This window comes from Xiphophorus couchianus, chromosome 18 (genome assembly GCF_001444195.1).
Source record: "Xiphophorus couchianus chromosome 18, X_couchianus-1.0, whole genome shotgun sequence".
NCBI classification, from domain to species: Eukaryota; Metazoa; Chordata; class Actinopteri; order Cyprinodontiformes; family Poeciliidae; genus Xiphophorus; species Xiphophorus couchianus.
Genome location: NC_040245.1, coordinates 3104967 through 3121698, shown reverse-complemented (window position 1 = coordinate 3121698; position 16732 = coordinate 3104967). Strand labels below are relative to the sequence as shown.

Genomic DNA, 16732 nt, shown 5'->3' with positions numbered 1-16732 from the left:
AATAGAGAACATTAGCAGGGCAAAATACCGATTCAGCAAACCTTCAGGAAACATCTGCTGGGGCAAAATGTTGAACAAAGTTTAACTGAACCTCAAAGATGAAGGCAGAGCCAAATCAGGGGTGTCCAATGTGCGGCCCGGGGGCCGTTTGCAGCCCTTGAAATGATTCTTTGTGGCCGTGGATCAGAATTCAAGAATAGTCTAAATCTGGTTTGCTAGTTCAGGCAGTAAATATAGATTTAAAAATAATATTTACAGTTTATTCTTTCAAAAAAACAGACCATTTAAAATCTTAAAATAGAAATTTTAAGGTGCGACAAGCTTTTGCCTTTAATTGATTCAATTTATTTGTAAAGACGATCACTTGGGCATTCCCCTTTAATACACTTTTAAAAATAAAGCAAGTAAAAACTCAAAAAAGTGTAGAATAATCTAAAAGAATTAGGATGTAGATTAGGATGCAAAACCTTTTTCATGTTTTAAATCTGCAATAATTTATTGATCGCTTGCCTAGATACCTGACTGCTGTCATGTTTAGCTTCAGGTAAAAATTATAACTTAAAGTTGTTCTTGTGAAAACAAAAGTACTAAAAAACGTTGGACATTTTTGGCCTCCATGCCAAAACGTTTGGACACCACTGGCCTAATTATTAAATTTTTTTGCAAAACAACAGCTTTAGTTAAACTTAAACAATAATATATCGAGTTCTGGTAAATATGGCTAAGCGATTAGCATATAACCTTAATTCACCTGCTGTCTCAGCCTTTCTTGTGTTTCAAATCAGTGTTTTTATAGTTTTAAGCTAACAACAGATGTTCTGAGGTGAAGGAGCCATGCAGGACGCAGAGGAAGACAGATGGTGTCCTCAGAGCAAAAATAAATAAACACAGAAACAAGACAAAGGACACTCAGAGGCAGGATCGACTAAACCACACAGAAAAAGACTAAGTTTCTGGAAAACAAAATCTAGCAGAGGAACAAAGGAAACCCTGCCGAATGTAACCTGGGGGAAAAAAAATGCAGTTTATTAAAGAAAGAAACCAGATGTAATTCAGTAACAGTGGAAAAAAAGGAAGATAATATAAGAAAATAAAGATTTATTTCAGAAAACAGAAAAACAAAACCAGGTGAGAGACTGGAGCCACAAGTAATCAGAAGCAAAACAGCGGAAAAAATTAAATATTTCACAAGAATTACAGAAAACTGAGGTCAAAGTTACAAAACGCCTGCAGAGAAAGTTTGAGGATTTAAGAGTCGGTGCATACGTTGTATAATAATCGCTTAGGATGTTCATTTGAAGTATTTTGTGTATTTTTAGAGCCATCAATCGATTAAAAATTATGATGTTTTAAATTGATTTTCAAAAAATTAATCGAATTAATCATATTTAATTTATGCTCAAGTGAAACGCAGAAACTGTCTGTTGAGGTTTCAGAGGCGAGAAGTGAGTCTGAGCTGTTAGATGTCAGTGAGGACGTTACGTAAAGCAAACAGACATTGTTTTATTTCCCATTCGCTCTTTTCAAATCTGTAAAAAGCAGAAACAGAATCGGACTCACAGGGTCACATATTCAGTGTTTTCCCAACATCGTGCCCGAACACATCGTCCAAACGCAGCAGAAAAGGAAAAACGTTTTGTTGACTAAAAACACAACACCTGCCGTCAGGTCCGGAACAAAGTGAAATTTGGTTCTGGGTCTCTCTATTTCTGCTAATAATATGGATTACAACAGATTATTAGATAATTCACACACCTGCTATGAACTCATTTTCCTTTTGAGCCAAATCAAAAATCTGAATGTTCTTAAAGGGCCGGCTGTGCCAGAATGTATTAATAAAACCCACTAAACTGTTAAAGTATCATTAATTAGCAGTTTGTTTCAGCATTTAGTAAGTGTTTCTTAAAATTTCATAATATTGAACATTTTTTCCACACTGATCAGTCCATCCAGGATTTCATGATTGATTTTGTGGCGCTAATTTAAAAATATTTATAAGGAATTTTTACCATATTTGCGCTAATCTATGATGTCAAATGTGACTTTTTATTGTTGTATCAGTCACGGATTATAAAGTGAGGCCGAGGCAGGAGTCACTTGAACCCAATGTTTCTGGACAATTCTGAGAAACATTTGCAGTAAAAATCAGAAAAAAATGTGGGAATCTGTTCATTTTGTGTGAGTTGTGCGGATTTGTGAAAAACTTGAGGGACTTACTGATGTAGCCTGGAGTCTAGAGGGCCACATTAAACGCTACGGTGGGCCGGATTTGGCCCCCGGACCTCCAGTTTGATAAGTGACCTAGTGGTAGTAAAGCAATTAAATAAGAATTAGTATGAACTGGACTTAAGATGGAACAAATATACACATATTCATGAAATCAATTTCTCTTTTGTGTAGTTCCAATCAAATTTATTCCATCAGAACCGGTACTGGGCTGATTCTGAGCCTTCAAATAATTTTAACAATTCCTGTAGAAGTTTCACATATAAGTTTATGTAAAAATAATGTTTGTTTTAGCCACATAAAATGATAACGCTCAGCAGCTAACAACACATGAACCACCGCTTAGAGTCGCTTATTGGTGCAGGAACCATGTTGCCTGATGTGGAAACGTCTTGCTAGACAATTTCAAACATTGAGAATATCTAATTGTTGTTTTCAAATGTTAGCAAACACGCCGTTTTGTAGCCAAAAAGTTTCAGAAATACTAAGAGCCAACCATGATAATCAACTCATTTAAAGTTAAAGCTCAGTTTCACACAAACACAAAGACGCTAAGCTAGCATAAATGTTTGGCTGCCGAACCGGACCGTTCAAGGTCGCTAACAAACTAATTCTCTATTAGCAGCTCCACAAATCTTTTTGATAAACATTAATTTACCAAGACAGATTAAAACAAACCTTTATCTGGACGTTTTTTCTGCTCCTCCTCTTTCTTTTCTCTGTCTCTGAAGCATAAGTACTTTTTCACAACATTGTTTTGCTAACTTATCTTCCACTGCAGCTCACAATACCGCTGAAGCGTTACCTACCGCGGCCACCAGGTGGCGCCCAACAGCTATTTATGGATTTTCTCTCTCTAAACAAGAATTTATACATGACCAAATATATATTATTGTAAAAAAATAAAAAATATATCACAACTTTACTATGAAATTGTGTGTTTTTGTTAACATAATCATATAGAAATTATTACAAAAAAGAAGAAAAATCAGTTCCACTTATGTGGCCCTCTAGTGGTGGCTTTTACTTCAGCTTAGTCAATTAATATATCACAATAAGGCTGTCCAAAAAGGCAATAAATCTATTAACCCTTTAACAATGTTTTTCCTAGCGTTTTCCGAGAAGTAGCTCACCTAATGAGCTCAGCAGTTCCACCTGCTGTTTGCTAATTGCTGTTGGCTAGTCTGGAGGAGCAGGATGGATGAGTCGCAAGGGACGGCTGCTCTGAACCCTAAACTTCAAAACTGAAGCTCAGAGGAGGATCAGAAACTTTGCTGAGAAGGAAAAAATGACTATAATAATAATGATGATGATGAACAAAGTCCAATGTTACAAATAATCAATGATTAATAATAAACCTTCCAGTTCTGTTTCTAACTTTTGTTTCCAACAAAGGCAGAGAGTCAAACACGGCTGCTCACTCAGCTCTCCCTCGCATTAACCTTTCAGTTTGAGGAGAGAAGCTATAAATCACAGAAACATTTCTCATCTTTATGTGGACATTGGTTTTCTGTTTCACTGCAGTCAGCACTGAGCTTCACACCTTCACTGCATTTTCTCCTACAAATACAGAACATTTCATGTTTTCTGAAACTTCCTGCCGGAAGATATTTTGTTGCTAAATGTTATTTATTCTAAAAAACAAACAGCTGCTTGATTCTTGATTACTAACAGAGTCATGTTAACAATAGTTTGTTAATTTTGTGAGTAATTCTTGGCCTAGCGGGAAGTCTGGCGGCAGAACAATTAAAGTTTGTTTTTCTAATGGTTCTGAATCTTCCTCACATTGAAGGGGAAAGCTGATTCCCGTCTGCGGAGGACGCCTTGCCCTTGTCGGTGTGAAGTCAGTGAGCCATAAGTGGGCGCCAGCTGCTTCCTGCTGACTTGTTATGGTGAGTCGTCCATCATTTCATCTGCATTTCACAGCTTAAAGGGACAGTATAATCTAAAATCGACTTTTTCTTAAACTTTAATTCAGGCTATTATGTTATTATTTCATCTGAAACAAACCTGGAGTGTTGATTTCATTCTTTCATGCATGTTTGAGAAATCCTTTAATACCACAGTTTCGGAGAAAATATTTCAGTTGGAGACTAAATATTCATCTTCATTCTAAATGTTTCCCAGCAGACTGACTAGAGACATTTCTCCCTCTTCCTCCTCTATCAGACCTTCTCTGCTCCTGCAGCAGGTTCCTCCATACCTGAGAGCTTCCAGTCTCCAGTGTGGATCCTTCAGTCCAGCCAACAGCAGCTTCACTCCTGAGTCTCCTGGATGATTGTAGCTCAGGTCCAACTCTTTCAGATGGGAGGGGTTGGAGGTCAGAGCTGAGGCCAGAGAAGCACAGCCTTCCTCTGAGACCAAACAGCCTGATAAGCTGCAGACACACAATTCATCACATGATGAGAACATGAGAACATTGAGGTAGAACCCAAGGTCTGAACTGATCATTTTCACGAGAGGAAAACACTCAAGATTCACCTGTTAATAACATAGAATAGTAATAAAACTGTATTTCATTCTGTAGATAGTAAAAATCAACATTTATCATTTGTAGAAGGGACGAGAAAGTCTAACAACTGGTTGGAGGAAGAATCTGCAATGATGCTTCTTTGTACACTGAGGATGCAGCAATCGGTCAAGTGTCCAGCGTTACACTAACAGTTAAAGCCTGATCCCCACCTTTCTACATTCCTCTCTTCCTGGTTCTTTCAGCCTGGAGTCAATGAAAACCAGCTGAGTTTATGTGTCAAGATTTAGCATGATTAGCCTCATCAAAGTCAGACATTTTTATTTTAATAATCTACTATTGAAATAACATTTGCATCATCTATAGCAGCAGTTAATGGAGAGAAATATGGCTTCACTAGGATTCAAAACATTTTACCTGAGTTTCCAGGTTACAGTTTGGACTCTTCAGTCCAGCAGAGAGAAGCTTCACTCCTGAATCCTGCAGGTTGTTGTTACTCAGGTCCAGTTCTCTGAGACTGGAGGACTGGGAGCTGAGAACTGAGGACAGAGCTTCACAGCTTCTCTCTGAGAGGTTACAGCCACTCAGTCTGAGGAGAGAGTGAAAAAACTCTGTTACTAGGCAATTCTTCAAAATTGTTTTCCAAACAACAAATATTTTTGTTTAGTAATCTATCAATTATTCTTATGAGAAATTGGATAAAAAAATTATAAAATAAATGAATGCTGCAAGCGGCGTCGTGCAGCCCTCGCAGCTCAGCACCGCTCCGGCCTATTGGCCACCGCGGGGTGCCGGCACTGCCACCCGCCAGCCACTGTAGACCCTCTGGCACAGTTCCCGCACCCGTCCACCAGGCGATATGCACCTACGCATTCGGCAGTGCTCTCCGACGACGCACAAAAAATCTGGCAAATTGGGTGATGATATATAGCTGTTGCTATAAAAATTGAGCCCAGTGTTGCTGCGGCGCTAAAACAGCGAAGGGAAAAGGGCTAACGTACGGCTAATTCAATTAGTTTTAAAGTTTAACAATAAAGCTGCACACGTGTTTGGGGTTTCTTCAAATCTTTGGGGGCAATTTGCAGTGACCAACTGACCTGACCGACATGTTTTAGGAGATGTGGGGGGAACCGGAGCACCCGGAGAAAACCCACGCAAACACGGGGAGAACATGCAAACTCCACACAGATGGTCTCTGTGAAGACGCAGCGCTAACCGCTGCACCACCGTGCTGCCCACGTTTTTTCCAATTGGGTTGGGAAGGGATCTATTTTCTAGTTTGTCAATGGGGGGAAAAACTTTTTAAATTTGGTCTTGACGGAGCGTGGCATGGCGCCCCGTTCACAGAGGCTACAACCTCCATGCGTTTGATTCCAGTCCTCGGTTCGTCTCCTGCACGTCTTTCTCCTTCTCTAAATATCAAAATCAAGAACGTTAGACACGTCCTTGATTGTCTTCACTCGTTTGTTTCTTTTTTGGCTTCTTCCATTGCAGAGTGTTTCGTACCTTCTTCCAAAATGAAATTTTAGACTTTATCTTTTTACCATCTGGATTGTCCAAATCCTCCAGGATGGTTTCTCCAGCGACCTCGGTCTCTTCTGAGGATTCTGGATCCGTGGAAGAACCTGGTAGAGGTTCTCCTGAGAGATCCTCCTCTGAAGAAACCTCTTGATTTAAAACTTTAACTTGGTTCTGTGAGTTTTCTTCCTTCTCTTGGGAAACTGTGATGGGTTGTTGTTGGAAACCTTCTTCCTCGGCTCTCAGAGTGTCGGCCAGCAGTAGATCGTCTCTCGCTCTTTGTAAATCATTTTTCACACAAATGAGCTCTTCCTGGTGTTTTTCTACTTGCTGTTTTAATGCAGTTACTTCGGTTTCAAACCGACTGTTTAGCTCCATGTACAAACCGTTAACATTATCCAGTTCAGCCTTGGCACTCCTTTCCTTGTCTTGCAGGATTTTCTTCTCCGTTGTTGTGATTTCTTGGAGGATGGCATATTCAGCTCTCAGCTTCTCTAGAAGCTTCTTATCCTCCTCTGTTTGCTCCAGGTGAGCTTTTCTCTCCTGCTCTACCTGATGCTTGTATGTCTCGATTTCTCCTGACATTTTGTGGAGGAGCTCCTCCTTCTCGGCTCTCATATTGTCTAGAAGCTTCTTGTCCTCCTTTGTTTGCTCCAGGTGAGCTTTTCTCTCCTGCTCTACCTGCTGCTGGTATGTCTCAACCTCCTGCTGTAAATCCATATTGTCTCTTTCAAACCTACGTTTTAGCTCCTCTTGCGAAATGTGAACCTGATCCAGTTCGTTCAGCATCTGCTTCTCTCTCTTTCTCAGAATTATGATTTCTCTAGCCATTTTTCGAAAGAGCTCCTCCTTCTCAGCTCTCAGCTTGTTGACTAGCTTCAGAGTCTCTTTCTCTCTTTCTATGTTTGCATCTTTCTCACGTTTCACCTCCTGCCTTACCAGAGAAATATCTGCTTCATATTTACATCGCAGCTCCTTGTAGGAAGTCTTAAGTTGGTCCAGTTCTTCTTGGACAGCCTCAGTTTTCTTTCTCTCAGCCTGTATTCCAGCTACAAATGCTTCCTGGCTGAGGAGGTGGGCCACCTTTAAATCCTCAAACTCTTGCTGCAAAGTCTTCTCCTTCATGTTTTTCACACTGTTATAAAATTTGGAAGGAGTGACTTCAGAGTTAAGGTCTCCTGAATCACTGGACATCTCTTCCCTCTCTTCTCTCTCTAGTCTCTCAAGTTCTCTCTTTGCCTCTTTGACCTCATTAATAAATCTCTCTCTGAGATCTTCCTGCTGTTTAAGCCGGAGTTCCATCTCTTCCAGCTCCGCCTCCAGGTCGGCCATGTTTTGATCGTCTTCTATCCTGGCGCTCTCCATTTCCAGACTGGAGTCCAGTCTGTGGGTTTCCTCATCTAAGATATCCAGATGTGCAGGAGCGAAGCTGCTTTGGGGGTCTTGCTGGACTCCCGTTCTCGCCTGGGGTCCCATCATTTTGTTGCAGTATTGCTGAAATAAGTGAAACATTTTCTCCTCAATACAATCACTAAAGTCGTCGATTGGTAAACTACCTTAAAGAGCTTTGAACGTCTGAACTGGTCAGTGATATTGCAAGCAATGAAAAATATGCAGAATTGTGTCACATACAATTCTGCAGTTGATGACATCACAGACTGCATCGCCAGTGACATCACAGAATCTGCCTTTGCTGGCGGTGTGACATCATTCCACCACCAAATATCTCAATATTTATTCTTGTTTACATACAAAATAGTCCATGATTCACTCGTTTTTATCCAAACTCATTTCCGTTTTGGGCCAGATCAAAAACCTGAATGTTCATAAAGGGCCTGTTGTGCCAGAACATATTGATAAAAACCAATTAAATTGTTAAAATATCAATAAATAGGTGTTTCAGCATCAATAAGTGTTTCTTAAAATAACATAATATTGAACATCTTTTCACACTAATCAGTTCATCCAGGATTGTTTTTGTGTTTTTCTGCAATCAACATCACAGATTTTGTGGCGCTAAGTTAGAAATATCTGTAAGGAATTTTTTTGCAATATTTGCGCTAACATATGATGTTAAATGTGATCTTTTATTAATCGCTCTATCGGTCATGGACTATAACTTGACATCAGGTCAGGCTGAGACAGCAGGCACTTGATCCAAAGTGTTTATGGACAATTATGAGAAAAAAATGTTGATAAACTCAGAAAACATGTTGATAAACTCAGAAAACATGAGGGGATCTGTTGATTTTTGTGTGAATTTTGCGGTTATTTGTAAAAACTGGGGGCTGCACAGTGGCGCAGTTGGTAGCACTGTTGCCTTGCAGCAAGAAGGTCCTGGGTTTGATTCCCGGCCGGGGTCTTTCTGCATGGAGTTTGCATGTTCTCCCTGTGCATGCGTGGGTTCTCTCCGGGTACTCCGGCTTCCTCCCACAGTCCAAAAACATGTCTGTCAGGTCAATTGGTTTCTCTAAATTCTCCCTAGGTGTGAGTGTGTGTGTGCATGGTTGTTTGTCCTGTATGTCTCTGTGTTGCCCTGCGACAGACTGGCGACCTGTCCAGGGTGTACCCCGCCTCCCGCCCGGAACGTAGCTGGAGATGGGCACCAGCAACCCTCCCGACCCCATTAGGGACAAGGGTGAACAGAAAATGGATGGATGGATGGATGGATGGATGTAAAAACTGGAGGGGCCCATTGCTATGATTTGGAGTCTAGAGGGCCACATAAAAAGCTATGGCGGGCCAGATTTGGCCCTCGGGCCTTGAGTTTGACACACGTGCCATATATGATAATCTATAGAACTTTTTTCAATATCTATACATTTTGAAGTTAATTTTGCTTGTTTAGTCAAACATTTATTTTCTTTTGTATTGTGGAAAAAGAGAGTGTGAAAGAAAATTTATAATAAATCGATGTAAACAACATGAAAAAGTAAAAGATAAAAACTAAAACTATTGATTTATAAATCTTGTTGAAAGTTGGTATTACCAGGGTTTTCGACCTGACGTACCGAAAGAGGGTCAAAAGACCCTGAGTCCAAACTGACGACTCTGATGGCTCAAATTAGCCTCCATTCTTCAATTGTAAATGTAGCCGTTGACCGTCAGGCCAGAAGGTAGGAGTGTGAATAGTCCATGTTGGGGGTGGGTGCGATCTATGATGGAAGCAGCTCTACAGTAGACTCTCCTGTAGGTAATGCTCTTCAGTTTAGTTTTGAAGCATACATGAAGTGTTTTTGGAGAGATGTGACCTTCTGCAGCTGATCCATGATGTTGTGCTGCATTATCCAGGTCATTTTGCCAAATGTACATAGAGTTTGCAAAACATACAATCTGTTTCAAAAAATATGCAAAGGTTTTTCTAAAAGAAATTAGTAATGTTTCTCTTTGAAATAAAGCTAAGAGGGTATAACATGACAGTTTAGAAATAAACTAACCAAATTAATTGTGTTGATCCACCTCAAAAAAATCATGCAAAAAGTGTAAGCAAAAGAAATCTGGGAGACTTAGCACATGCAAATTTGCATGCAGCCTTTTGTGCTGTGGAGGATAAATAGGTGACTGCTTCACCTATTTAGTTCACAAGAACTAATGGCATTTATTTCAGTCATGATCTTGCGGGGGGTGACTAAGGTTCCATCACTATGTGACAGCTGGTCAGCAAACCTGGCAAACATGATTGACATGGCAGCACTGAATGCACATGTGCTTTATCAGGCATGCATTGGGGTGCAGGAGAGACGGGTGGACTTCCTGGTTGAGCTTGCAAAAGAGTTCGGTAACTCTCATGTGAGTGAGAAGAAGGCACACAAGGAGAAACTGCTTCGGCAACAACCTTCCACACCCAGCTCAGGCAAAAGGGCGAAGTGTCAGGTCAACCATCGATGCAGGATGCGTGTCCTGAGGCCGAAACATCATCAGTGACCCCTCACACCCCCACCATGGACTGTTCTCCCTGCTGCCCTCTGGAAAGAGGTTCTGCAGCATCCGGTGCAGGTCCACCAGGTTCCGAAACAGCTTTTTCCCACTTGCCATCAGACTGCTGAACTCTTAACTGGACTGCACTCAAAATCTGGTCTCCACTTCATACCTTGCACATGTACAGAGCTAAATAACTTCTATTTTACTGTCAGTCCTGCACTTTATATTTTATATTTAGATTTATATTCATATTTTATACTGTATTTTATTTTATTCTGGAGTAACCTCACAACATTGGAACCTCAAACATTGTCCTGAGCCGTATGCAACGAAATTTCGTTCTGTATACACCCTGTGCATGCAAAATGACAATAAAGTCAGTCTAAGTCTAAGGAACAATTGTGCAACTGTGAGATGCGTTGAGGCCATTACCCTGGTAATTACCAGGGTAATTACCAGGGTAATTACCAGGGTAATGGCCTTATTTACAGAACAAAAGCGCCTGCTAGCTAAAATCCTTCAGGTCAGTCGACCCGTCTCTGGACTCCAAAGGTAGAAATGTTAAATGACCTTTCTCTGGTATTGTGTGTGTTAATCTCCATGGCAACCATCCCCACAACCCTAACGCCTGGGTGGATCTAGCCCTGCCTCCAAGCACGAAGCTCCTCCCCCTCTCAGCCCCTTCAGACTAGCCAGCAACAATTAGCAAATATCTAATTGAACAAGCTACTTCTTAGTGAAACGCTGGTAAAAACTTTGCTAAAGGGATAATAGAGGAGCCATGTTGGGATGACTTCCTGGAGGCAGAGCTTCAGACAGAGCAGGAGTTTCTTAAAGAGACAGAGTCCCAATTTCAAGATGTTAAATAACAAAGTAAAATCTCTTCTAAGTTGCATTTGACATAAACAACATTTTTATTCAAATTCACATTCAATTCAGAAATAATTTATTGATCCCGAAGGGAAATTAAATGTTGTAATAAATCATTAATTTAAATCCTTCAGAGTTTTTGTAGACAGTGAAGGCTGTTGGTAGGAAAGATCTCCTGTAGCAGTCTGTGTTGCAGCGAATCTGAAGAAGCCTCTGACTGAAGATGCCATGTTTTCCCAACACAGTTTTATGAAGAAGATGGTCAGGATTGTCCATAACTTTCTTGATTCTAACAAATGAGGGTAACACAGTAACTTGATTGTGCTTTAAAATTATGCCGCACCTTTAAGAGTCAGAAACACACAAAATGTTAGAATATCTAAGATTTTACATTTTAATTCACCATTTTGCAAAAGTGAAGCATTACAGCTTTCACTATGATGCTCCATTTTATACATGAAACTTTATTAGAAACTGCTTTTGGTTTATTTCTAATGTAAAGAGCAGGAAAAAGGGCAAAAAGAAAAGGAAGAAAAGTGGGGAAAAGATTTCCTACACTAAAAAAACACAAAATCTTACCAAGTATTTTCAAGTGGAAACATCTTTCTACACTTTAACTTATAAGTAACTTTCCAGCCACTTTGTTTTAATTCAATAAATCATTAATATTGATTAAAAAAATGCAGATTATTTCACCTATAAAATGGAAAAATGTCCTATAGTGAAATAATCTGCCAACATAACTTTTTCATCAATATTAAGGAATTACCGACTTTTCAGCCTTTACATGTTACTGAAAAGTTACTTACAGTTTAATTTTGTCTTATTTCAAGTATTTACACTAGAAGATGTAAATACTTGAAATAAGACAAAATACTTGGTAAGATTTTGTGTTTTTGTAGTGTGGAGGTCTGCTTCTACACCTGCAGAGACAGAGAGGGGGAAAAAACAAAGTAAGCAACAATATTAGCATATAACAATAACAACTATCAACTAATCAAGTGCAACTTAATGTATTATTAATGTCTGTTCCTGATTTGTATAAATTTGCTGTTGTGGAAGTGATTTGAACACATAATTACAGTTATTTGAGGAATTCTTTCACTACTTTCATATATAAACTGTAAGAAAAATCAACCAAAGCCTGAACAAGCCAACTGAAAAATATTTTTTTCTTAAACGCTGAGAAGGAAAACCAGGTTTCAGGGAACATGAATTATGGATCTTCATTTGAAATTCAGTCTTTGACCTCATTCAGCCGAGTCCAGTTCTCTGAGCTGAATGCACGGGAACTGAATAATGATGTGAATAAATATGAAACAGGTTATTGAGAAGCCGGTTTCCCTTTTTAAAATGGGTTGAATCAACTTAATGTATTATTTATGAATAATATAATAAATCCTTCCTGAAATGTAGAAATATTACAGCAGCACATCCCCTTCATTTAAGCACAAATTAGCATTTTTCTGCACCAACTATCTGTAGAAAAAGTGAAATCTCAGTTTAAATTAGTGCTTTGTTTACCCAACATTTGTGGCAATTTGTTAAAAATCCCTTAAACAAAAACAATCAACAAACATTAAAACTTCAGAAATAAAAGCATAGAAATGTAATAAATTAAACCCAAATACAGTAAATAAAAAAACAGGTGACTTTTAGGAGCCTAAACGGCTGCCTGTCAGAAATTAAAGTCTTTTGTTCTTAGCTCCTGAGGCATGTTGGTTTATAAAAACAAAACATTGTGGGTGTTTTTTTAAACGGATTGTGTGTTTATCTGGGCGGTTCAGTGACTGGTGACCTGCTTTCTCTGCCAGAATGGAAATCCAGCTGAATGAGGCACTAATTAGATTAGAGCTCATCTTAAACAGGGATTCTGGGTCACATTGGTCACAGTGGTAGGTGGAAGCAACGGCTCACTTTAAAACTGTTTCCAGAAACTTCACCAGCGTAATAAAGAGAGGAGTAAATTTATGCAAAAAAAACCCCTTGAATATTTGAGATTAATCTTAGAAATGTTCTATAAAAAATACAAGGAAATGTCTGAATTTAAAAGTCAAATATTTGCTAAAAAATTGTTCTAAATTTTGAGATTAATCTAAAAGAATTAATAGAAAAAATAAGGAAATATCTGATTTTGAAAAAGCAACAAATTGCAAGAAATAAACTCAGGAATTTTGAGATTAATCTCAAATATTTCTAGAAAAACAAGAAAATTTCTGAGATTGAAAAGCCCCCCCAAAAATGCTTGAAAAATCTCATATATTTTGAGATTAATCACTCAAATTTTCTAGAAAAAACTTGGTAATTTCTTAGTTTGAAAACCTGAATATTTACAAGAGAAAAAAATCAGACATTTTTAGATTAATCTCAGAAATATTCAGGAAAAAACATGGACATTTATGAGTTTGAAAAGTTGAACATTTACAAAAAAAAAAAGAAAGTAACATTTTGGAATTAATCTCAGAACTGTTTTTAAGAAACATCTGGAAATTTCAGAGTTTGCAAAGTTGAAAATTTGTTTGAAAAAATTTCAGAAATTTTGACATTAACCTCAGAAATGGTTGAGAAATGTATCTTAATTTAGATTTAGATTAAGAGAAAATGAAAGAGCAATTTATTGCTTTTCTCTGTTAAGTCGACAAGAAAAAATAAATCAGTTATCCTTGATTTTCAGGAAAAGTCAAACTTTCTGTAAACACTGAGCGGCCGGCACTTATTTTCCGGCTGTGATTAATATTTATTTTTCACTGAGATAAATCATTTTCATGATCAGGTGAGCTGCTGGTAATGGCCTCTGGTCAGCGTCTATTTATAGCAGAGGAGACCAGCGAAGCATGGAGGACGAGAAACAATGTTTCCTCGGAGACTCCACGACTTTCACCTCTTTCTCTTCATATCAGGGGGGCGTGTGTGTGTGTGTGCGTGTGTGCGTGTGTGTCTGCTTACACACACGCCTCAGAGCCCAGATTTCCAGATAAAACTCTTATTTTTCCCTTTTCACACTGTGTGGACGCATGCTTCCTCATGAGGACATTCGTAAACAAACTGATTCCTCTGCTGGGTAACTGTGGAAGAAACAGACCATAAATTCTCGGGCCGATATAGTAACCTCATTGTGAGACATGCAGCAACACACACACTCACACTCACACACACACACGCAGACAGGCACACTAATGCAGTTCATTAGTTGTGCAGCCGAGGGAGTCGAGACGATGTGAGGAGTGAAAAGGTGACTTTGCGGATCTTTCAGAAAGCAGATTTTCATTCAGGTCGTTTCTGCCTTTATTTCCACATCTGCTGTATTTCTAACATCATTTTAGCATTTTAGTCAAACACGAAATATCTGAAATATAATCCTAAAAGTTCAGTTTGAAATTGGAGCCACATTTTTCATCTCAAATCTGCAAAACCATTTGAGCTGCAAAAGTCAAATTTCCCCTCATTTCTGTGAGAAAGAGACATTCTAAATAATAAAAACATACTGAATGTCCACAAAACATTTGACATTGGAATTGCAATACATCCTTTTTTTATCTTTCAATGTTTAAATCAGCATCTCGCTTCCACAAAGGAAAAACTACATCTTCCTTTTTATTGAAAATGTAAACTATCTTTAAGTGTTGGTGTAACAATTCATATTTTCACCACTAAATCAGCAAAGAAAACACAAGATTTTACCACTGAGTTGAGTCAGATTGTGTTTAGGAAACTATTTTTTATACTGAGTTAAGAAGGAGCGCTGATTATGTAAAAATAAATCAATAGATAAAATAAAATAGATTTTATCCTGATGCAGTTTTGTCAAAGTCCAATCCTTCACCAGATTCATCAAGTTTAATATCAAGTCATCAAGTTTACATTACTGTGTAACAGAATGAAAAAATAAATCAGATGAAAGAGCAAGAACAAGTAAATAAATAAAAAATAATAAATAAGCAGGTAGATTTGATGGCAGATTACATAGAAAATATTTTAGTAAATCTCCCCCCCCCCAAAAAAACTCAGAAAATTTGAGATTAATCTCAGAAATAAAATTCAAAGAAAACCTGGAAATTTCTGTTTCAAAAGTCAAAAATGTTCAACTGAAACTCAGAAAATTTCTAAAAGTAGAACATTTTTGACTTTTTTATTTTTTTCTAAACTTTTTTAGCTTTACAGTTTTGTCTGGCAAATTTCTGCTAGATCGGCAATATTTTCAAGAAATAAATTTTTTCAGATTTTTGGACAAATCAAAAATTTCTCCTTTTTTTGATAATTTAAAAAAAAAACTCAAAAAATTTCCAAGTCAAAAAAAATACATTTCTGAGATAAATTTTACATTTCAGAGTTTATTTTGCAGAAATTCAATAATTTTTTTAAATCTCTCTGCAATGGCCCTAAATTGCCATTGTAGATAGATGTAATAAACACATTAAGAGAAAAAAAAAATCCTAAAAGCAAAAAAATGTATTCACAGATAAATAAATAAAAAGAAGAAAATAAATAGAAAAAGCAGAATTAGAAAAACATAAAAGAAACAACTAAAATATCAGTAAATAAATCAGAAAAACAAAAAATTTGTAAAAATAACCAAAACCTGAATCAATATTGATGCACCAAAAAATTATGAAACAAACTGCATAAATTAAAGTTCATAAACTATAGTAAATAAATAAAATAAGAAAATCACTGCAGAGTTTCATCTCCATAATTTATTTCTCCCATGGACAAAGTTAAATAACTGTGACATCACAAAGGTGGTCACCTTCTGTTTTAATGGCACAAACAACATTATGAAAAATAAAACCTAACATTTCACACAACTCATGCCAAAAAGAAGCAGCATTATTGTTGGGATCTGAATTTTTATTATTATTATTTATTTATTTATTGACAAATTGTAGGTAAAGGTTAAACTTTGGAAACTTTTTGCTTCCATAAAACTATTTTTATGATTTTGCTGGATTCATAAAAACAGCATCTAAAAAAAATCTATTTTATTTTAATTGGCAAAGCATTGAACAATGTAAACAGATGAATAATTGAAACGTCAACAACATGAATCAAATGGAACAAAAACCCTCTGAGACTAAAGGAAAACAACAAAAAATATTAAAATGTTTTAGGAAAAACTGTTTTAATTTTTGTTTTCTTGCTAATTTTGTAATCTTTACCTCTACTTCTGTGGTTTTTACAGCCAAGATTTCTGTTGGCAAGTTAATTTATTTTATTTTATCACTTACAATTTACTGCATTAAAGGAAGAAATGACGTCTTATGTTTGTTTGAAATGTGAAGATGATTAATATGTAAACAGAATGAGATTAAAGAGACAATTTAAACAGATCGTAGAAAATATTAAGGAGTGAAGATGATATTGTTTTAAATATTATCCCTTTCATCCCTTATTTTATTTTTGAGAAAAATCAGCCTTACACTCTTTGATAAATGTGATTTCTATTTGTGATTAGTTATTTCTTAAAATAGAAACTTGTGAGGCACTATCAAAGTAAAATAGATGGTTTAGTTTTTGTACATTTTTTGCTTTAGAAATAAAATTTTGCATTTTCAGCCTTGAACTGAATCACTTTTTATCTTATCAGATGAAATTGTCTGTTATTTACTGTGACAGCAAGAAAATATCTATCAATAACTGCGTTTCCATATGATTGCGCAAACTGGAACTCTGAAAATTAATTTGCTTAACGGAAAATTATCAATTCATGTCTTGATTAAAAGTTGTTGC

The 16732-nt window shown here is 37.2% G+C and overlaps 1 protein-coding gene across 1 annotated transcript; it reads right to left on the bottom strand.

Moving 5' to 3' along the window:
* Window positions 1-6130: 6130 nt before the first annotated feature.
* Window positions 6131-7693, bottom strand: LOC114161972 (calponin homology domain-containing protein DDB_G0272472-like). Its single transcript, XM_028045703.1, has one exon. It carries the CDS (start codon window positions 7691-7693, stop codon window positions 6131-6133), a length of 1563 nt encoding a protein of 520 aa, XP_027901504.1.
* Between the last annotated feature and the right edge of the window lie 9039 nt (window positions 7694-16732).

Excerpts from the sequence above, each read along its gene's own strand:
- LOC114161972 (XM_028045703.1), bottom strand. The coding sequence starts at position 7,693 with ATGATGGGACCCCAGGCGAGAACGGGAGTCCAGCAAGACCCCCAAAGC.